The sequence below is a fragment of the Anabrus simplex genome, chromosome 1 (assembly GCF_040414725.1).
Source record: "Anabrus simplex isolate iqAnaSimp1 chromosome 1, ASM4041472v1, whole genome shotgun sequence".
Taxonomy (NCBI): domain Eukaryota; kingdom Metazoa; phylum Arthropoda; class Insecta; order Orthoptera; family Tettigoniidae; genus Anabrus; species Anabrus simplex.
In genome coordinates, this window is record NC_090265.1 from 967467005 (window position 1) to 967490551 (window position 23547).

General features: G+C 38.3%; 1 protein-coding gene across 1 annotated transcript in view; it reads left to right on the forward strand.

The window, feature by feature from the left end:
* LOC136857831 (endoglucanase E-4) overlaps positions 1-21067 on the forward strand; it is a 59673-nt gene extending 38606 nt beyond the window's left edge. The window contains exons 6-8 of the mRNA XM_067136794.2: positions 9280-9444; positions 15670-15809; positions 20684-21067. Coding sequence (XP_066992895.1) covers positions 9280-9444; positions 15670-15809; positions 20684-20897 — 519 coding nt within the window. The 3' untranslated portion in view covers positions 20898-21067. The remainder of the gene's footprint in view (positions 1-9279; positions 9445-15669; positions 15810-20683) is intronic.
* The last annotated feature ends 2480 nt before the right edge of the window (positions 21068-23547 follow it).

The window sequence follows — 23547 nt, forward strand, 5'->3', positions numbered from 1 at the left end:
AAACACCAATTTTCAGGTCTGTAATATCTTCAGGTTCTGAAATATAAGTAGCCTCATTAAAGGCATTCAACCCATTTTTCAGCCCTTTTCACTCCTCCTACTGCGATTTTCCGAAAACAAAAAAAATACGTGTTTCTTTATTCTTAAAGGAGATTCTAAATACCAATTTTTACATCTATAACCTTTAAAAATTTTTGTGATATAGATACACTCATTTTAAAATATTACCCCCCTTTTCACCCCCCGCTTAATTGGGTTTTCCAGAAACAAAAAAATAAGTGCTCCTTGGTTTTTAAAGGAGATCTAAACACCAATTTTCAGGTCTGTAATATCTTCAGTTTCTGAGATATAAGTAGCCTCATTAAAGTCATTCAACCCATTTTTCACCCATTTTCACTCCTCCTATTGCGATTTTCCGAAAACAAAAAAATACGTGTTTCCTTAATTTTAATGAAGATTCTAAATACCAATTTTTACATCAGCAAACTTTAAAAGTTTCGAGATATAGATTCACTCATTTTAAAAATTCACCCCCTTTTCACCCTCACATTAATTGGATTTTCCAAAAACAAAAAGATACGTGTTTCTCTATTTTTAAAAGAGATCAAAAGTACCAATTTTGAGGTCTGTAATATCTTCAGTTTCAGATATATAAGTACCGGTATCCTGATTAAAGGCATTCAACCCATTTTCCCCCATTTTCACCCTTTTTCACCCCTCCTATTGGGATTTTCTGAAAACAAAAAAATACGTGTTTCCTTATTTTTAAAGAAGATTCTAAATACCAATTTTCACATCTATAAACGTTTAAAGTTTTGAGATATAGATACACTCATTTTAAAATTTCACCCCCCCTTTTCACCCCCTTACCGAAGGAATATCCAAAAATCCTCTCTTAGCGAGCACCTACATCATAATGTGAATATATCCCCAAAATTTCATTTCTTTATGTCCAGTAGTTTTGGCTCGGCGATGATGAATCAGTCAGTCAGGACAAGCTATCTATATATATATAAAATAGCTTGTCCTGACTGACTGATTCATCATCGCCGAGCCAAAACTACTGGACATAAAGAAATGAAATTTTGGGGATATATTCACATTATGATGTAGGTGCTCGCTAAGAGAGGATTTTTGGATATTCCTTCGGTAAGGGGGTGAAAAGGGGGGGTGAAATTTTAAAATGAGTGTATCTATATCTCAAAACTTTAAACGTTTATAGATGTGAAAATTGGTATTTAGAATCTTCTTTAAAAATAAGGAAACACGTATTTTTTTGTTTTCAGAAAATCCCAATAGGAGGGGTGAAAAAGGGTGAAAATGGGGGAAAATGGGTTGAATGCCTTTAATCAGGATACCGGTACTTATATATCTGAAACTGAAGATATTACAGACCTCAAAATTGGTACTTTTGATCTCTTTTAAAAATAGAGAAACACGTATCTTTTTGTTTTTGGAAAATCCAATTAATGTGAGGGTGAAAAGGGGGTGAATTTTTAAAATGAGTGAATCTATATCTCGAAACTTTTAAAGTTTGCTGATGTAAAAATTGGTATTTAGAATCTTCATTAAAATTAAGGAAACACGTATTTTTTTGTTTTCGGAAAATCGCAATAGGAGGAGTGAAAATGGGTGAAAAATGGGTTGAATGCCTTTAATGAGGCTACTTATATCTCAGAAACTGAAGATATTACAGACCTGAAAATTGGTGTTTAGATCTCCTTTAAAAACCAAGGAGCACTTATTTTTTTGTTTCTGGAAAACCCAATTAAGCGGGGGGTGAAAAGGGGGGTAATATTTTAAAATGAGTGTATCTATATCACAAAAATTTTTAAAGGTTATAGATGTAAAAATTGGTATTTAGAATCTCCTTTAAGAATAAAGAAACACGTATTTTTTTGTTTTCGGAAAATCGCAGTAGGAGGAGTGAAAAGGGCTGAAAAATGGGTTGAATGCCTTTAATGAGGCTACTTATATTTCAGAACCTGAAGATATTACAGACCTGAAAATTGGTGTTTGGGATCTCCTTTAAAAATAAAGAAACACGTATTTTTCTGTTTGTGGAAAATCCAATTAATGGGGGGGGTGTGAAAAGGGGGTGATTTTTTAAAATGAGTGTATCTCTATCTCAAAACTTTTAAAGTTTATAGATGTAAAAATTGGTATTTAGAATCCCCTTTAAAAATAAAGAAACACGTATTTTTTGTTTTCGGAAAATCCCAATAGGAAGGGTGTAAAAGGGTGAAAAATGGGTTGAATGCCTTTAATGAGGGTACTTATATTTCAGAACCTGAAGATATTACAGACCTGAAAATTGGTGTTTGGGATCTCCTTTAAAAATAAAGAAACACGTATTTTTTTGTTTGTGGAAAATCCAATTAATGGGGGGGGGGTGAAATGGGGGTGATTTTTTAAAATGAGTGTATCTATATCTCAAAACTTTTAAAGTTTATAGATGTAAAAATTGGTAGTTAGAATCTCCTCTAAAAATAAAGGAACACGTATTTGTTTCCTGTAAATCCTAATAGGAGGGGTGTAAAAGGGGTGAAATATGGGTTGAATGCCTTTAATGGGGATACATATATCTCAGGAACGAAAAATATTACAGAACTGAAAATTTGTATATGGGATCTCCTTTAAAAATAAAGAAACACGTAATTCTTAGTTTTTTTTTTTTTTTTTTTGGTAGGGGCTTTACGTCGCACCGACACAGATAGGTCTTATGGCGACGATGGGATAGGAAAGGCCTAGGAGTTGGAAGGAAGCGGCCGTGGCCTTAATTAAGGTACAGCCCCAGCATTTGCCTGGTGTGAAAATGGGAAACCACGGAAAACCATTTTCAGGGCTGCCGATAGTGGGATTCGAACCTACTATCTCCCGGATGCAAGCTCACAGCCGCGCGCCTCTACGCGCACGGCCAACTCGCCCGGTAATTCTTAGTTTTTGGGAAATCCAATTAATGGCGGTTAAACAGGAGTGACAAATTGGGATGAATTTTTTGAAAGACTATATCTACAGAATATCTTGGAAACGTAAAATGTTACAGACGTAAGAAGTGGGTGTTTGGAATCTCCTGTAAATGTAAATAAACATATTTGATTTGTTTTTGGAGACTCCATTTAAGGGGAACTGAAAAGGGGTGAAATTTTAAAATGAGAATTTTTACAGTATATCTAAAAAAACTTAACATGTTACAGAAGTGAAGGTATTTTTTATCTCTATTAAACATAAAGAAACGTGTGTTTTTAGTTTTCGGAAATACCACTTGGGTGGAGGGGGGTGGTAAAGTGACTGAAAATGGTGTTCTTTTAATTAGGCTACTGATATCAAAAAAATGAAGACGTTACAGACGTGAAATTTGATATTTGCAATCTGCTTTAAAAGTAAAGAAACACGTATTCTTGGAAAATCCAATGAAGGGGGAGGGAAGAATTGAAAAATTAATTGGCTTAATTGTATGAGAATACATACATCTAATAAAAACTAAAGTTGTTACAGACGTGAAAATTCGTATTTGGATCTCCTTTAAAAACAAAGAAAAGCGCGTTTTGGTGGGGAAACCATGTTGGAGGGCGGGAGTGTAAAGGAGTTGAATTCCTTTCATGAGGACACATAAATAAAAAACTGAAGAAGTTAGAGTCGTGATCATTGGTATTTAAGAAGATCCTTTACTATTAAAGAAACAAGTATTTTTTGCGGGAAAATTCACTTGGGGGGGGGGGGAGTATTGTGATATGAAGTGCAGAAAGTAAATTATTTTTATTGTGATACTTATATCTCAAAACTGAAGGTAATAGACGTGAACATTGGTGTTTGGAATCTCCCTTAAACATAAAGAAACAAGCATTCTTTTAATTTGGGGGGGGGGGGGTGTGTGGCGGTAAATAAACTTAACGGCGGTGGGGTGTAGAAGTAGGTGAGACCAATTGATTTTAGCTGTTATTAATGTATTTATAAGGATCCTCCGTTGCTCAGGCGGCAGCGCGCCGGCCTCTCACAGCTGGGTTCCGTGGTTCAAATCCCGGTCACTCCATGTGACATTCGTGCTGGACAAAACGGTGGCGGGACAGGTTTTTCTCCGGATACTCCGGTTTTCCCTGTCATCAGCCATTCCAGCAACACATAATAGTAATAATAATAATAATAATAATAATAATAATATTCCGGACCGTCGTCAAATGTGCGGACCGCGCTGGAAACGGCTCCTGGACGGGTAATGACTAAGAATGCAGTCCGGCCGCGGGTTCAGTGCCGCCAAGGCACCCAATATGACACCACGCCGGATCTCCTGAAGGATTTTATCCATATTAAAAATGATTATAGGAAAAGATGGCAAAGATTTACGGACCCATCTGACCGGGAGGAATACCTGAGCCTAGCCCGGGAAGTACGAAATCGATTGCTGGAAAGGAAGATTGAAAAATGGGAGTAAACGTGCCGTAAAATAATAGAAAACCAGTCAGATCGGGAATTTTGGTGGATTCTCGCAGAAAACGAGTCAGATCGCGAATTTCGTCGGATTATATATCTAAAACAATAAGCATTCAATTATAAATTTTAGTATAATACCGTAGCGAAGCACGGGTATCTTGCTAGTTTTATATATATATCTAGATTCATACACTGCGTACTGTTCGCTGGCGCCATCTCTTAGTGAAACCGTAAAAGACTTATGCATACACTTACTATGTTCGTCTTAATACAAAATCCTTCACATACATACATAAACACACACAACACACCACACTACAAACTACGCAGAGACACAATTGTGACGCATTCCGCCACATAGGATTGGCGTCAGGAAGGGCATTCGTTCGTAAAACCAGGCTAAATACACATGTAGTGATGATCCTTAAATTAATAGTGCACCATCCCGCGTCCAGGTTGACTACACGAGTTTCCAGACTAGCTCTTGATAATAATTTCATCTGCCGAATATTCTTGGGTTGTGAGTTCCGCGTGAGAAAGAAACACCGACGGCCTACGGTAAATACCAACCTACGTAGATGAACGTCTTCAACACGCTATTAGTCGGTTACCGTATATTTTCGACACCAAAATTTATCGCAAAAATCAGATTACCGTGGCTTGCCAAGAACATCGTACATGACATCATCATGATCGCAACGAAAATCAGTCATTCCAAGCCTATATCTAGTACTTACTCTAAGCAGACATTGAATGAATTCAATATTATTCTACTCAACTTTTATTCATAAATTGATTTATGGATGAATTTGAATAAACGTTGATTACCTTGAAAATCATTTATACAGTATAGCAGGTTTCCTATTCAATCAGTTTCTCAATAAATATATTGATGTTGTCTTGAAGAAATAGGTTTGGGAAAACCTCTGATAAATAAATAAATAAATGAATTTAGGCCTTATTCATCTGACTCATAATCTTAGCCTATCGAAAAATTGTATTCTAACTAAGTAGTTTCCAAGGGATTGAGATGAAAAGAAAATAATTAAATTACATAATAAGTAAAATTACTCAACATAATTGAAAAAGTTGGATAATTGCAATAATTATGATTATTATAATGTTTGTAATGAAAGAATTATTTGGATGCATCCGAAAGTTCTAAGTAAAATAAACTATATTCCTACTATATACAATTCAAATTAAAGTTCAATTGGAAAATGAGGAAAACGCAAGGAAAATGGCCAATAATTAATGACTCAATTAATTAATTAATTAATTAAGATCTGGAATCTCTGAATATTTAGCTAAGTTGTTTCTCGAAATCATCAAGATTCAATTGCCTGAATTAAATTCACATACAATTACAGAAATGTATATCACTCGGTTGAAAACAGTTCATCTCAATGTCCACGCACAGTAGAAAAATCGTGTGAAAAGATTACTATTTGATCCTTAGGTATTTACTCTATTCGAAGTTTCAATTTGTTCAATGTTTCATATTTTGTACCACTTAGCCTCCGTATAAGCAAAACTAAGTCCACTTTAAGTCGTAAGCATTTTCAAATTATTTCCATCGTAAGGATTACATTGCTAAATTATTCAATTATTCCTTTAATTCATGGTTAAATTTCAGCTAAAGTGCGTATATGACTTACCATAACATTTCCAAGTATATTACGATTAATATTCCAACGAAATACCATGTGTGGAAAAACTGACACATAGGAAGACTCTATCCTCATCTAAAATCCACATATGAAAGTCTAAGTTACCAGTGAGGACTAATATTGCTCCAAGAGAAAACAAATAAATCGTAAGCTGACTTGCCGTAAGTGAGAATATATGGAAACAGTCGTAGTTATGTCAGTGAAGGTCTAAATGTTTATGTAAGTGATCTCTCGGCTCTTCGAAGATCCTGCTTATTCAATTAATTCTTTAGTGATGGCATTACGATCGTATTCTAAACTGTATCATATATATATTAGGGAATAAAATAGCAATCAGAAACAGTACGTTTCACCTCCGACACCTTAGCATGTGCAACCCACACATACTACCATTTCTCGAAGAAATACTATGACCGACACCTTAAATAACAGTAACTATCACCATCAAAATACACTAGCAATTCATATGCTAACTATATTCATTATTTAACACTTCCATTATCGCGTAGCATTTATAATTGAAGCACTCATTCCATCAAAACACAACATATATACTATCACCTGCACATATATATATTCATTACCATTACTGTCATAGTATCAAATAAATAGTACACTGTAACCTTAAAATTGTGCCATCAAATTTCCTTGTAATACTCCCTAAATACGATCTTTACGCTTGCTATTAGTCAAAACCATCATGTATATAAATATTAGGTTCCTCATAATACTCTAATATTTCACTGACAACAAATTATGAAAAATATCAATCACTTCTCCACTCTCATATTGACAGATTTACGAACGGCATTTCACTGGTACTTTAACGCCTATGTTTGGAATTTACGGTAACTTTGGATGAATACCTATTTCCTTGTGAACACACACACGTATATTAATTACGCACACAAAATGTTACTACATATATTATACATTAACCCAAAGAATAAGGTTTTCTACTTACGATACGACTTAAATGGGGACTTATCTTTGCTTATCGGATCTGGCTTCCATCTCGCTGTTGATCGTCATGGGATGGTAGGTCTTGCTCCCTGGTTCGGCTTAAGTAACAAGGAATCATCTCGTCATCACAGCTGACTACTATCCTCCTGGATCATCCATCTCGTCAAGCGTTACCATAGCCAGAGTAGTCCTCGCCTCAGCTTCTTAGAACATCATGACGGCCTCCATTGCATCAAGGACAGAATAATACAAGGCATTAGTGGATTTATACATGGTAATCTGCTTAGTAATGCTAATGTGGTCAGTATATTTGTTTTCTGTTCCGCTTAATTTGCCTATAAGACTCTAAATATCGTCTTGTTTCAAACTGCCTTGCTCGCCGAAACGTTATGAATTTTATGTGCTTTAAGGATTACACTCTGTTCCGTCTACTTCAGTTCTCTTGATGTTATGCAGTATCGGGCAAATAAAATGTTCCGAGCCCAACCGTGACGTAGTGAAGCTCCAACTTGACGTTTCTTATCAGCTGGTCTTTTATCTCACGTATATGTCAAATACAGCTGGTGTTCGGCGGGTTATCGTTAACTTGATCTTATCTCTAACAGTAGACTAAATTCTCCAATTATTACTGGGTTTCTTTACGCGATTCCGTCTTTCTTGGTGTAGTGCTCAATTAAGAATCCTTTCTTTAATGGAAGATTTTTTTTCAATAATTGATTTAAATAATCCGCTCTCGTCATTCTTTCGCACTGCCTTCTAAAAAAAAATTCCTTCTGTGATTGCCGGTTGAATTTATCATCTCTTCAGTTCATACAGCTGTTAATTGTTTTTATTCTGACCCGCTAATAGCCGAAGCGCCATTTTTGTTCCAAATATAGTAACTATAGAATGGTGAAATGGCACAATAGGGTAAAGGGCGAGGAAGGAGGAAAAGAAGGTGTTGGCTTGCATTTGAGATATGATGGCTTCGATCCCATTGTTGATAGCTTAAAAATAGGCCTCTGCATTTTGCAGTTTTCGTAGGAAAATGCCACGCACGGCATTAAGAACGCGGATAGTAACTTTCCAGTGCTAGTATTTTCTTATATCGAAATCGTCGAAACGACTTACCTGTGATAGTTGAACAGATGCAATTCCTCCAGAAGAAACGAGGTCAGTGAAAAATTCATACCACTTACATGATGTTGCCATATGAGTGGATCCAAGCTGATTTTCAGCTCACTTGGAAATGATAGCAGAAGAAAATATCAAGGATTATTTAGCCCATGGTTCCAATGGCCAATCCAGTATAAGAATATCATGAACTTCAATCAATCAATCAATCAATCAATCAATCAATCAATCAATCAATCAATCAATCAATCAATCAATCAATCAATCAATCAATCAATCAATCAATCAATCAATCAATCAATCAATCAATCAATCAATCAATCAATCAATCAATCAATCAATCAATCAACAGCTGTTTATCGCCATAATTTTATCTTTTTCGTGTTATCAGTTTTATTTTATCCTTCCTACGTCCACTTGATGATATACTGTAGAAATTCACCAGAATAGCGCCCTGAAACACCTTCAACAATAGATTTGACCATAGAGCATACAATGAACAGAGCGTGACTCTGTTATTCTGATGAAGCGGACAGCCGATATATTGAGAGACTGTGGCCCAAAGAGATTAACTGAAAAATAAAACACTACATTTCCGGGCTGAAATTTGTGTTATATGTACAGGTTACAAATATTCGGGTATTTCATTAGTTTATACATAGTTATTAATTTTGCAGTTATCCACTAAATAGTCGTAATAAATGCTACATGAGATCCATATTTCCTCTAGATAAATTCTGCATCCCTCGTTATATTAATACAGAAAATATTTGGATTAAATATTAAATATTAATTTGAATACGATCTAGATACTGTCGAAACTATTTATTCTCGAAATACTGTATAAGCTCATTTCTCTAAAATGTTATGCAGACGACAAAGTATCAGATAAAATAGGAACTGTGGTTTTTGTGTTTGTTCGGTAGAGAAGTTTTGGGAACACACCCACCATCTTCAAATTCATGGACCAGCTCGGACTATGTGTTAAGTGAATCGTCCTTATTCATATAAAGAAATGACTTCCTCTTGAATGAATTACGACTTCGTTTTTTTTCATTAACTGGTGTATAAATGGCAACTAACTGTCCACTCTTTTTTACAGCTTCTGCTCGCAGAAGCTACTGGGAAGAAAGTCTACAAAGACAAACTGAAGGGCTACTGCGACTACATGGTGAACTCTCAGCAGAGAACTCCAAAAGGACTCCTTTTCCTTGGAGAGTGGGGCTCTCTTCGCAATGCTGCCAATGTAGCGTTCATCCTCATGAAGGTGAGTTTGGGTAGGTCTATTCTGATTTATACGGTCATATTTCTTTTATTTTTGGTCGCATAGAGTGTGTTAAATTCTTCAAAAACAGTTATTTTATTTCTAGGTCCTTAACTCGTTCATAAATATTTCCATCAGGCCTAAAACTTTTCAGATTCTGTATTGTCAGATTAATACTAATGTTCATGTCCTGCATGCTTTTCAGGCCATTCCGTTTGCCCACTAGTTCAACGACCATTCAAATTGTTCACTTCTACTTCTCTTCTATACTTAATGTTACCGGATCGAATCATTGCACAGTAGATTTAAATGCGAAATATCTGTGCAAGTAGATTTACTATGGCTTTAAAGAACTCCCTTTGTCAGCGCAATATTCCGACATTCCGGCATGAAGAAAGAAGGCACGCACCAAGAAGGAGTTGTTTTGCTGCTAAACTCGGCATGCAGTTACAGCGCAGTCAGATAACCGAATGATGAGTGTAGTGACGTGATTAATTGAACGGTCTTACCACGAGAGACCGTGAACGTGCTACTACCCGTGGCATGTGTAAAGGCTCGTCCAGGTCGGCGGATTCAGAGTGGGTCTCGGTCCACAAGTGGCCACGGCTGGTCCGTGGTCCGACAGCTCTGCACAACAACCGGCCAACCGAGCAGAGGAAGGGTGGCCACGGGTCTACCGTGGCTCTACGCCTCTGTATTCGCGAGATGGAGAGGGGCTGGTCCCCACCGTCAGGTGTCCTGAGAATGGTTTTCCATTGCTTTCCATTCTCCTGCACTACGGCGAATGCCGGGACAGTTCCTAGTATAGGCCACGGCCGCCAACCCTCTCACCTTCTCCGAACATCTCCTTCACCGTAACAAATCTCCTGGCCTGAGAGACGGCGTCACCGTCTAGAAAGCCCGCCTCCCCCCCTTCAGGGAAGGAATGAAAACCTAGTTGTAGGTAGTAAAAAGAAGGTTTTGCTAGTGGAAAGCTTGTCGATCTCTTGACATGCCTCCACGACACAACTGAAGATATTTTGCCAAGTTATCGAATTGAGATGGGGCGCATTGTCGGAATGGATGAGGCTGGATGATCGTATTTATGAATCGCTCGTCACCTAAGCCATCCTGACCAGACTGTTAGGGTGCGTTGGTACCAGTGGATGCACCAGGGCACGTATACATAGCAAGAAGTGCGCGTAGGACGCCCTCAACTAAAACATTAGGAGAGAGGATCATCTGATTTCCCGGTAAGAACGAGCAGATCGAACTGTTGAGGTGTCTACTACCCAAATACGTGCAGTACCATCTGCCCGAGCAATTTCCAAACGCTTGGCTGAAAGAAATGTTATCTCACGGCGCCCATTACGCCTGCCATTGACTCCTATCCACTGTCGTCTCTGTTTAAAGAGGTACGGTGAACGACAAACCCAGACCAGTATGAACTGGAACAGGTTGTCTTTAGTGAAGAGTTGAGGTTCTCTTCACGCATTGACAACGACCGTGTCCTTGTCTGGATGCCTTTTTGTGAGCACCTCAAGCCTACCTTTACTATGGAGTGACACACCGACCTCCATTCTATAGTCCAAGTACTTAGTAAACGTCCATCTGAGTAACCGGCGGGACGTGGTCATGTAGGTAGGGTAGGAGGTCTGCTTAGCGCTCTCTCTCTCTCTTAAGGCGACACTCCGGATATAAAAAGATATTTTTACCTGATGCATGTATTTTAACGAAACTTTGTGGGAATGTAACCTACATAAAAGTAGAGATATCACGAACATTTATTTCATATAAAACTAACAGTTTTTCCAAAATAATTTTCTTTTGAAATTGTTATTCCATTTTTTCATGAAATGTAATTAACATGTTAATGTAAATTCGTAATTAGGAAGATAAAACTTCTTTTAAAAGCACTACGTATCGATTTTTCTGTACATAATCAAGGAGATATGTCGTACTAAAGTTTGTATAATTTTACGTTCTAAAATTTTGGACTTAAAATCCCTACTACTTGAAAAAATTCTGCAATCAAGAATTTCATACGCAGGTTTCTTAATATAGCTGTGATACATATACCATACAAATTTTGTTACATTTGGTAGAATATTATGGGAGAAAATGGGATTTAATTTTAAAATTACAATTCGCAAACAAAGCATTGTTACAGTGATAAATTGTTTGAATTCAGCGGAATAACTTCGTGACAAGAAAAATAATCCTTTCAATTTCAGTCATAAAAATCACATAAATGACCAAAATATCGATTTATATCTCCGGAGTGTCGCCTTAAGCGGGGATCAACACCTTCGACCGACCAAAAATTCGAGTTTTAAATTTATTTGTCATTTAATATCTTTTCTCTTTATAAAATTGCAAGATTTTTGTTAATGTCGCAAATACTTTCGAAGTAATGACCAAAAACGTGAAGCCCTGTAACCCAAGCAAACCCTTTATCGGCAAGTTTGTTGCTCTTTTCCTGTAACTTTCGTTTTTCAGAACCGTTTCCCTGATATCTCTGAATTTTGTTAAGATATTAAAATGAGATTTTACATGCATATTTCATTGAGAGGAAGAATAAGACATACTAGAAGTATTGAGCTAGCTTCAAAGTTAAGTTTTAAAAAATTCAAATGAAAATCACAGATTGACTACCTGGAAATAAATTCATGAACAAAGTATTTACGCTTGATGGACTTCACTGACTCTAATACATGTTGTAGCTATAATGTTACTAATCATAACAAAAAAAGAATCATAGGAATATATTCATGTCGTTGGAAATTATCAGGGAAACGGCAAAATAGTGGCCATGATACACCGCTATTATGTCCGGCTCCATGGTTAAATGGTTAGCGTGCTGGCCTTTGGTCACAGGAGTCCCGGGTTCGATTCCCGGCAGGGTCGGGAATTTTAACCTTAATTGGTTAATTTCGCTGGCACGAGGGCTGGGTGTATGTTTCGTCTTCATCATCATTTCATCCTCATCACGTCGTGCAGCTCGCCTACGGGAGTCAGATCGAAAGACCTGCATCTGGTAAGCCGAACATGTCCTCGGACACTCCCGGCACTAAAAGCCAAACGCCATTTCATTTTTCATACCGCCATTTTGAATAAATTAATGGCAGAGGTTCGTATGATTTCTAAACCAAACCGTATTTCTTGGCTGCATGAATCTGAATAGGGAACATGCATGATCCGGGGTTTTAATTAAAAATATGCTAATCTGATACAAAATTACATGCAGAATTCAAAAATGTGATCAGAATGTACAAATAATAACTCCAAACATGATAAAAATCTACGAAAATGTCATGTCACGCAAGTACGCGATCTCATTGGCCTGACGTCATCGTACAGGTTGACTGAATTAGCAGACGAAATAACACGTAGTGTGCTGTGAGAAGCAGGATACACTTCGCGTATTTCTACTTTACGTTAGTGTCTAGTATGGTTAAATTCGAGGTCTATACATTGGATAATAATCTGGTGGTATATTTTAGACTTAAAATGAATCCTGCGCAGACAGTGAGGCAGAAAACTTATAAATGGTGTAGAGTTCCGATGTGCAATAACACATCGCATACCATCCCAAACAAATTGTTTATAAACGTTCCAAAGACGCTAAAACTAGGGAGAAATGGATTTTGGCGAGCTGGAGAAATGCTGGTGATATATCGGAAAAGTCTACAGTTTATTTTTTTGAAGATTTTAACGTAAGATGAATTTGTTTGAATTTTCAAATAACTTTTCCATGTCAGCTGTTCTAGTGGTAAAACTTTAAATTTTAATGTATGATGCTTTATTTAAATGCTTCAATTACATCTTGGAATATGAAAGTAATAAATGGTGCATTAAATAATGCTGATTATTAAAGTATTCTCCAAACCTAACCTATGTTTTGGGTGATCCATGTCAAGATAATAAATCAAAGGGGTTATGAACCATTTTGACAGCTCTAATTCTACCAATATATCTTGGCATGGGACAGTTATGTATGTCTTTATTGAAGAGCTTAATTGGTAAAAACAAAGGGTAAAAATACCGCGCGAGTTGGCCGTGCGGTTAGGAGCGCGCAGCTGCGAGCTCGCATCCGGGAGATAGTGGGTTTTGAACCCCACTGCCGGCAGCCCTGAAGATGGTTTTCCGTGGTTTCCCCATTTTCACACCAGGCAAATGCTGAGGCTGTACCTAAGGCCACGGCCGCTTTGTTCCCATTCCTAGGCCTTTCCTGTCCCATCGTCGCCATTATGTGACGGTGTGACGTAAAGCAAACAGAAAAAAATTAAAGTCACAGCACCCAAAGACATTCCTGTATTGAGCGCCTAAAATGTCACCAGGACACTTTTCTTTCCTGATATGCTCAGCTTGTTAAAAGCCAAATGTAATTAATGTTACTGGCTTCACGCCCCGCTAACTACTTCTACGATTTTCGGAGACGCCGATGTGCAGGAATTTAGTCCTGCAGGAGTTATTTTTACGTGCCAGTAAATCTACCGACACGAGGCTGACGTATTTGAGCACCTTCAACTACCACCGGACAGAACCAGGATCGAACCTGCCAACTTGGGGTCAGAAGGCCAGCACCTCAACAGTCTGAACCACTCAGCCCGACTTGTGAAAACTAGATGAAGTCATATTTACCTTTATCATGTTTAACTTTTTCCCTCCACAAAGATATTTAATTCTCTTTCATGGGCCCCGGTAGTGGGTAGGCCAGTTGTCCCAACCATAAATATATATTTTTTGGGGAATGATAGATTATAGCCCTATAGTACTATGATCTTTCTTTCTTTCCTTCTTTCTTTCTTTCTTAATCAGTTTATCCTTCAGGGTTGGTTTTCTCTCGGACTCAGCGAGGGATTTCACCTCTACCACTTCAAGGGCAGTGTCCTGGAACGTGAGACTTTGAGTATGGTGATGAAACTGGTGAGGAGGGCCATTACCTCGCCCAGGAGGCCTCACCTGTTATGCTCAACAGGGGCCTTGTTGAAGGATGGGAGGATCGGAAGGGATAGACAAGGAAGAGGGAAGGAAACGGCCGTGGCCTTAGGTGCCTGGAGGAGAAGTAGGAAAATACGAAAAACCACTTCGAGGATGGCTGAGGTGGGATTTGAAACCCTTCTACTCAGTTGACCTCCCGAGGCTGAGTAGACCCCGTTCCAGCCCTCGTACTATTTGTTTTCAACTTTCATGGCAGAGCCGGGAATCGAAACCGGGCCTCCGGGAGTGGCAGCTAATCACATTAACCACTACACCACAGAGGCGGACTAGTACTATAATACTACCTATATGTTTATGTTAGTGCTGAAATCCGATTTCTTACTTTACTAATGCTGAAAGCCCGAAAATGTAATGTTATTCTTTAATAGGGGAATCAGTCTAGAAGGAAATGTTGAAAGTGATGTGATATCTATCCAGGTTCAGTTGTTATCCTAATACTATGGGTTACAGTACATTGCACGTATATAAAAGATGCCACTTACAAACTTGTTTTTTATCCGCGAAATTCTGCGGCCACAAAAGTCACTATTTTTCAAGAATGACGACGTCTACACATGATAGATTGTCTGATTGTGCTGTTTTGAACCTTCTTTCTGTCATTTTGAAGTTATTCGCGATCATGAATAATAAACAATCGGCTTTTAGCAACGGCTGATGCATAACGGCTGGTTGAGCTCCATGCGGTACTGGATCGTGACGTCACAGCGCGCCGCTTACGTCAGAGGCCGTTTCACTCGCCTTGCGGAAAGGCACTATTAAATATTTTTTTAATGGTAGAAAACAAGGCAACATACCACAATGTAATACGTTTACATACTATTTCATTGGTGTACTTTTCAAAAAAAATATTTTTGAAAATGATGCATGTTCCCAATTAGAGAACATGATGATGATAACAAATTTACAAATATACTCCATAAACCCATATTTGTACAATATACATTTTAGCAATAAACTTGCACAGTTATAATATGGTAGGAAAGTGATAATTAGCTTGTAAACCAATTTGTAGTGAATGCTATAATTTAAAAACGATCTAAATGCATAACACTGATGCACTCTTTACTTCGGACAGTGTAGATAAACCTCAGTGTATTAACTAGTCATAAAATATCTATGACAATGTTCCTTTCTCTTTGTACTCTGGGACCTAGAAATTTTCAGTCGATTACTTGTTTTAGTACGTGCAGGACTCTTCTTGTAAGGATAGGCTGTCACTGAATATGATCTTACTTTACATTCCAGACAGCTGACCTCGGAATCAACAGTGCAGCTTACAGAAAGTTGGCAAAGAGCCAAATCGACTACATGCTGGGTAATGGAGGACGTAGCTACGTAGTGGGATTCGGTAACAACCCACCGACACACTACCATCACCGTGCCAGGTATGCATCTCATGTTTTCAACTTGTCTGAAGAGGGAGACTGTGGGGAGATGAACTGCATTCTTCTTCGTGCCAATATTTTTTATGTTCGGCTCCTTGACTGAATGGTCGTCGTTGCGACCTGCGTTTCTAAGGATGCCGTGTTTGACTCCTGGTCTACTTAATTCCACAGGCTTTAAGAGTGATTTTTTTTTTTTGCTAGGGCCTTTACGTCGCGCCGACACAGATAGGTCTTATGGCGACGATGGGATAGGAAAGGCCTAGGAGTTGGAAGGAAGCGGCCGTGGCCTTAATTAAGGTACAGACCCAGCATTTGCCTGGTGTGAAAATGGGAAACCACGGAAAACCATTTTCAGGGCTGCCGATAGTGGGATTCGAACCTACTATCTCCCGGATGCAAGCTCACAGCCGCGCGCCTCTACGCGCACGGCCAACTCGCCCGGTCTTTAAGAGCGAGTGTTTGTGTTTGTATTAATGCATACAACACACTACACTACAAACTACCAGAGAAAATGAATGAAAATCCACAGCCTGTTTCCAGTCATTTGACCAGGTCAGGAATGGAATGAATGAAGACCCCAACTAGCGGCGAGGATAGGAAATGTGCCGGCTGCCGAAGCCTGTCGCACTCCTCTGGGGCAATGATAAATGAATGACAGTTGAAATGAAATGATATTGGAGAGTGTTGCTGGAATGAAAAATTGCAGGGAAAACCGGAGTACCCGGAGAAAACCTGTCCTGCCTCTGCTTTGTCCAGCGCAAGTCTCACATGGAGTGACCAGGGAAAATTCAAATAAAAATAACCCTCAACATAGGGTTGGAATATAGAACGGTATGCGGCCCTAAGACTGGGCCAAGTTCACAGTGTGGTACTAATCCAAAGTAACTGAAAATAAAGCCAAGAAAGACAGAACATAAAAAGAAAGGAAGAAATCAAATGCGATTCACGTACTGTAGATTTCAAAAAACATAATGCGTTCATGTAAAGCTGTGGTTTCGAACTTGAGTGTTTGGATTGGCAACAACGGGTTCCTTGGTTGAATCTGGCATTGCTTTCACTTACTTGTACCAGGCTTCTCAATTGTATATTTTCCATTCGACCTCCCTTGTTCAAATCCTGTTCTCTTCTGACCCCTGTGGTAGTACTTTCAGATATCCTTGGAATATTTAATTTTCCTGCCTTTTATGACCCTTCCTTGTCATTAGTCTGCCATTGCCTTCCTCTTTCTTATCTGAGTAGAGTGACTGGACAACTATATATCGTTTTAAAAGTGTTTCTCCTGAAAACGATAACCATAACCACCCATTCTTTGCCAACAAATTATTCTTCAAAGGTTTGGATTTCTTCCTTTATCTTCTCTGATTCAAGTTAAGGAGATAGTAGATATTATTTCCCTTAAAACAATAACCACAACCACTAGCACTTCTTTTTTAGCCGCCTATTTTGTCTCTTCCCTCCCTTTGGTCTTAGCCGATACCTAATTCCTCTATCTTATAAGGGCCGATGACTGAGATGTTAGGCCACTTTAAAGAACAAGCATAATCATCATCATCATCAATTCCTCAATCTCTTCGTGTTTCTCCTACGACTGAAATTAAACCAGTCATTTACCACAATGAAAACTGCACCACTGATATATGTGCATAAGAATGAAGTTTAGACATCAGGTATCTGTAATGTCTAATGAGCCATCGTATGGTCGTCCAGTTTGCCTTTCCTACAAGGTCCAATATGAGGCGTTTCCAATACATAGGGTGAATTCCACGAATTTATGTTTTGAGGAGAAAACATGTGATTCTGGTGGCCTCAATAAAAAACTTACAACACATTTTCCAGATAAAAGTATTTATTAAGAAGACGTACAAGTGTATAATTTTCTGTTTCCTGTATTCTATATTTTTAAAATAATTTCGATGACTGATAACACATTAGAAAATAACATAAATTTTCTCGAAAAGAATCTTCTCCTATTATAAAAATCAAGCGATATGACATTCATAGTCAATGATGCTTGTTATTGAACAGAAGATTCGAAGTCACACTTCAAGATGAAAAAAAAAAGTCGTTGGGGGAACTAGATAATTGGTCTCCCGCAGGGTAGTGCCTTAAACCAATTCTGTTTTACACTAATTAACACTAACGATCAAACTATTGGATTGTATATCAAGCATTCCCTGTTTGTTGACAACCAATGTGTTGGAACTTAGTCAAGATCATTTTGGGAATTATAATCCAGTCTGCAGAACTGCCGCAGTGAATTGTCCACATATTACAGGGACAACTGTCTTAAGCCGAATCATAAGAAAACGCAGGTTACACTTTTCCATCTACGTAATCATGCTACAAGACATAAATTTACCATCAGTTGTGGAGGAAGACAACTTGAGTTCACCCCTCTTGTCAAATACCTTGAAGTTCAGCTTGATCGGTCTCTTAAAGAACATTGCCATGCGGTCAGTATAAAGGTCAGGGACAGGAGTAGTTTACTACGCATGTTAACAGAGTCAAGCTGTGCTGCACATCCAGCAACTGTACGAACTACAGTCTTGGTATATTTTTCTCTGCAGCCGAATATGTTTATCCTGTGTGGGTCAACTTTGTACATTCCAAGAAAGTGGATACTGCTTTGAACGATACGTGCCGTGCAATTTCTGGCTGCCTCAAACCAACAAACGTCGGAAAGCTGCACCACACTTGCGCCATATTTCTACCTTCAATCCGACGGCAAGTAGCAGCTGAAACTGAGAAACTCAAACAAGAGGTGGACAACCGCCACTCTCTCTGTGGTCATGAAACAGTACAACATCGTCTCAGATCACGGAGGAGTTTCATTAACAACACCAGGGCAGCTCCAGCAACACCAAGTGTTCTTAGGAATCAGTACTGGCAGCAATAGTCCACACTATCCGAGTGGAATCGGCCAACAAAAGGAAACTCAACTTGAAGACTTCATTACAGTCAGTATTAAAGCTATTGTGGCTGCTTCATACTGGAGAGCTTTGAGCATCATTTGAGGATACTTAGATACGATCATAATAATAGTCAATGATGTCGTCATCCCTGTTGTCATTCTCTTGTTTTTATTCCTGTGTTAATTTTGAGCGTTGATGATACCGAAAAAAGGTCTACTCCAAGGTAAAGTGACATAAACTCACGCAGGTCTTTTAGTTTTGCAGGAGGTTTGGTTATTAGACAGTCGTACAATTTTTGCAGATTATTTTCATTTGCAAGACGGAATTTCTCAATACCGTAAGTTCCGTTTTGAAGTTTAAATGGTGTTTTTATTTCTAAATTATATTCGCTGGCATACTTTGACTTGAGCAGCGGTAGAGGAAGGAGTAGGTACCCTCGAAAACTCACAGGAGGAGAGCTGTTGAGTTCGCCCTTCATACTCACAGCCACGTCACCCAAAACGTTTACTCAATATTCTTTAATACATATATTGAAAAGGGGAGAAGTGTGAATTCAATAAAGTTGACTTATATCACTGTTCTCTACGGCTTATAATCCAAAAAATGACATTAGAAAACGTTCATCAAATGTTGAGTTCATCCTCTTCCTTCGCAGTGTCTCATACCGGCTGTAACGAGATTCAACTTTTAGGAATGATAGAAGGGACCGTGTTTTAATAAATAAACATATGTGTCGTAAATCAATCAATCAATCAATCATCATTGATCTACAATTAGGTCTGTCACCCAGGTTGATAATTGAGGTACTTTTTGTCGCGATTAGGAATGAAACTATTACTTCTGAATTTAACTGTAATTATTTACATTGTATGGCAGACTCGTTCTTCCGACCTCACTGGACTTGACTTTTGTGTAGAGGCACTTGAAGAGAGTGGTGTGTGAGACCGAAGTTGAATCGGAAGAAGAGCTCGTCGTTCGGGATCTTGTAACTGCTTACTATCAACAGCACATGTGTGGGGGTTTTGAACGTGTATGACAGACAATGGCATGTCGTTGCAGAGCGTTTATTGAAGCAGGAGGCAGGAACTGTGAATAGTTTTTTTTAAGTATTAAAATAAAATTGAAATATAATCATTTCATTCTCAACCACTCAAAAAGTACCTTCATTATCTATTTCCCATTTATGAGCATTTAGTGAAACATGTCTCTTCTATCATCCCTAGAGAAAGTAAGCAATAATCGCATGGCCTCAGCTACCGTGTGTAGACATTTTAATTTGACGCCATCTGGATGTCTGCTCGGCAATTTCGACGTTCCGTTTTACCCTAGGCCTACTAGATGGCAAAGTACACCGAATCTCTCTTGTGCGTCTATGGCCGATTTTTAATTAATTTTGTTAGGTGAACACCAAATGTATCACCATACATATCGACATCCTACGACATGGAGTGTCGAATGGACTTTTTCCACCCCTTCAAAAATCCGTCTACCTCTGCCGTATCTGAACCCGCTATCTTGGAATCCGGAGTCCCACACTCTACCACTGATACACACAAACTGGCACATACTCGCTCACACCATTGTGCTCTCGTTGAACTACGGAGCTCAAGAGCACAGTGGGGGCTCTTTGCCAACAGTGATGTTGCTAATACTTTATTTCACCGGGCGAGTTGGCCGTGCGCGTAGAGGCGCGCGGCTGTGAGCTTGCATCCGGGAGATAGTAGGTTCGTATCCCACTATCGGCAGCCCTGAAGATGGTTTTCCGTGGTTTCCCATTTTCACACCAGGCAAATGCTGGGGCTGTACCTTAATTAAGGCCACGGCCGCTTCCTTCCAACTCCTAGGCCTTTCCTATCCCATCGTCGCCATACGACCTATCTGTGTCGGTGCGACGTAAAGCCCCTAGCAAAAAAAAAAAATACTTTATTTCTGATTTTATAGAGCTCTGTTCTTTGCCCACAGTTCCTGTCCAAATGCTCCAGCCACCTGTGACTGGAACACGTTCAACGGTGGTCAAGCTAACGTCCACACCCTGTACGGAGCACTAGTTGGTGGACCTGATGCTAATGACAACTACTCGGACGTCAGAAACGATGCCACCCATAACGAGGTGGCCGATGACTACAACGCCGGCTTCCAGGGAGTTGTTGCTGGCCTTAAAGCACTTGGTTACTGAGGACTACCTGCTCGTCTCTGGAAAACGTTCGACAACTGTACACAGTACTTAAAAGCAGTCTATCAATGCATTCTGCTCGGACTAGCGTCCTGCTTCATTTTTCAAACCAGAACACATTACAGTTATGAATATATTTTATAAAAATAAATTATAAATACATTACTACATAATTGTGGTTGTTTATAAAAAAAATCCAATTTTTAATAAATACAGACAGTTCCCGAGTTACGTAAATTCAACACACATAAAATTTTAATTACATAAGAAATTTCCGATATAGGTAAAATTTACGAGTGGAACTTACATATGAAGTAAGCAGTAATATTACATTTCTAAATTCTATTTTGAAAGCTGTGTAGTGAGTGAGGCTAATTTGGCAACGCCGCATATGCTGTACGAAACATGCTGGGGAACGCTGTACCTGGGATACCATCCGCGTTGTAAGAATATAAGGTTCTGTACCCTAGTTAAAAAGCATAATATGTAGTAGAATATTTTTGCATTTAGTTTTACAGATTATTTCTGTTTTTCGCATTTTTCATACGCGTTTATGACAAATCTCAGTCTATGGTAAAACTTCTACGTGCGTAATTATTTACAAGCCCAAAGATACCTGGAATGGCCTATTTACGTAAGTCGAAGACTGTCTGAAATTGTACTCGTCCTTTCTTATATAACAGTCATTAGAGCCTGGACTCATAAGTCCGGCTCCATGGCTAAATGGTTAGCGTACTGGTCCTTGGTTACAGAGGTACTTGATTCGATTCCCGGCAGGGTCGGGAATTTTAACCATCATTGGTTAATTTCGCTGGCACGGGGACTGGGTGTATGTGTCATCTACATCATCATTTCATCTTCATCACGACGCGCGGGTCGCCTAGGGGCGTCAAATCAAGAGACCTGCATCTGGCGAGCCGAACACTCCCAGCACTAAAAGCCATAAGCCATTTCATTTCAGTAATAAGCAATAAAATATATTTTCCTCTATGATCAAGATCGGAAAAAGCAATAAAAATGGAGACAATTCATATTGAAGGGGACTTTATATCCGAGTTTCATATTAAATATCTCAGTACTATATATTTTCTTAGAATAACACATATATGACATTGTAGCCGTACAAAATATAAAACAAATGTCTGGCACTAGAAAATAAATTTACGAATAAATATACATTCAAAACTAAAATTAATCAAGTCACAATTGAAGTTAATAGACCTCAAGTCGAGCCTTGATGATAGAGGAATCAAACATGTGCTTTTGAGGGTAGGTGATCTATTTATTAAACAAGTAACGACACAAAAATATCTAATCTACCGCTTATTAAAAATGAAATAAAATACGATATTTACTCGATTAACAAATACGCCATTAGGTTTCTCTTGGCTTAATCATAAGGCTTACAAAACATTTGCTGTGAGTAAATTGAGTTTCTTAACTGACCTGCCCAAGCCCAAGGGAAAACTCAGTTTGAAAACGAGTTGCTACAGAACAGTAGCCTGACGAACAGCTAGATTGTCTTTCTCCTTCTATTTGACGATATTGTTGTCTTGAAGATGTTAAGTAATAATCTCAACACACCAAATTATAAAAGACGTAAAACGTGCAAATGGGTAAATCTGTGCCCTTTGATACCAGCACGCTAAAATTTTTGATAAGCTAAAACTTGACTTTAAATACTTCAGCTACTCCAAATAATCACAGAACTGGTTGCTCTCTCTACAGAGAAATTAGATGGCCTACTTATTACATGTTTTTCAGATGAAAAGGTAAGTATAGGACTGAGGTATGGTCCAGTGACAATGGCGAAATTCTTGAAGTTGTTCCACCTCCTGTAGGAGCCTGACAAACAGTCCTCAAACGCACATAATGTTGGCGAGCGTACTGATGGCAATTCTTAACAAATATCGATACCAAACCAGTACCAGACAAACAGTTCAGCGAAATTCCAGCGTAGTCCAGTTCGTCAAAAGACACGATATTTGCACATTCCAATTACCTTTCGCTTGTTATTTCCAACACTAGCGGACCAATAGCAAAAGGTATTATCCTGAAAATTTTAGTCCCTGTGCTCTGAAACATACGAAGCTACTGAATATCACGATATTATAAGTTATAATTTTACAATGTACATGCTACATATAAATTAAAAACAAAACGCTAAAGAGATTCTTTCACAAAACTCAAACTACTGAACTGTCAGAGGAATACCAATCACAGTGTCATTTAAAGGAGCGTTAAGAGATACAGCAGAATGCGAGTGAATTGTGCAATTCTAGTCTTTCATTAATCGTGTTATTACATAATAATAATAATAATAATAATAATAATAATAATAATAATAATAATAATAATAATAATAATAATAATAATAATAATTTATTATTAAATTAAATAATTTTGTAATTTGGTTACTAAATAATTTTGTTAGTAGGAAATGTCGGCTAGCCCGCTCTAACGTAGTGTAGTAGAAGTAACATGAATTTTAGGGGTTCTAATGGCCGAATCCCTAATGTTTATGCAAACCTCATAACACTACCATCGTGCGGGTAGACTTTATTTATTACTCGCTTCGGTAAGTTTGCATTCTAACCTATTACTGCATAAACATCCGGGCCCTACTAATAACACAGCGTCTGTTTTGTTTCTC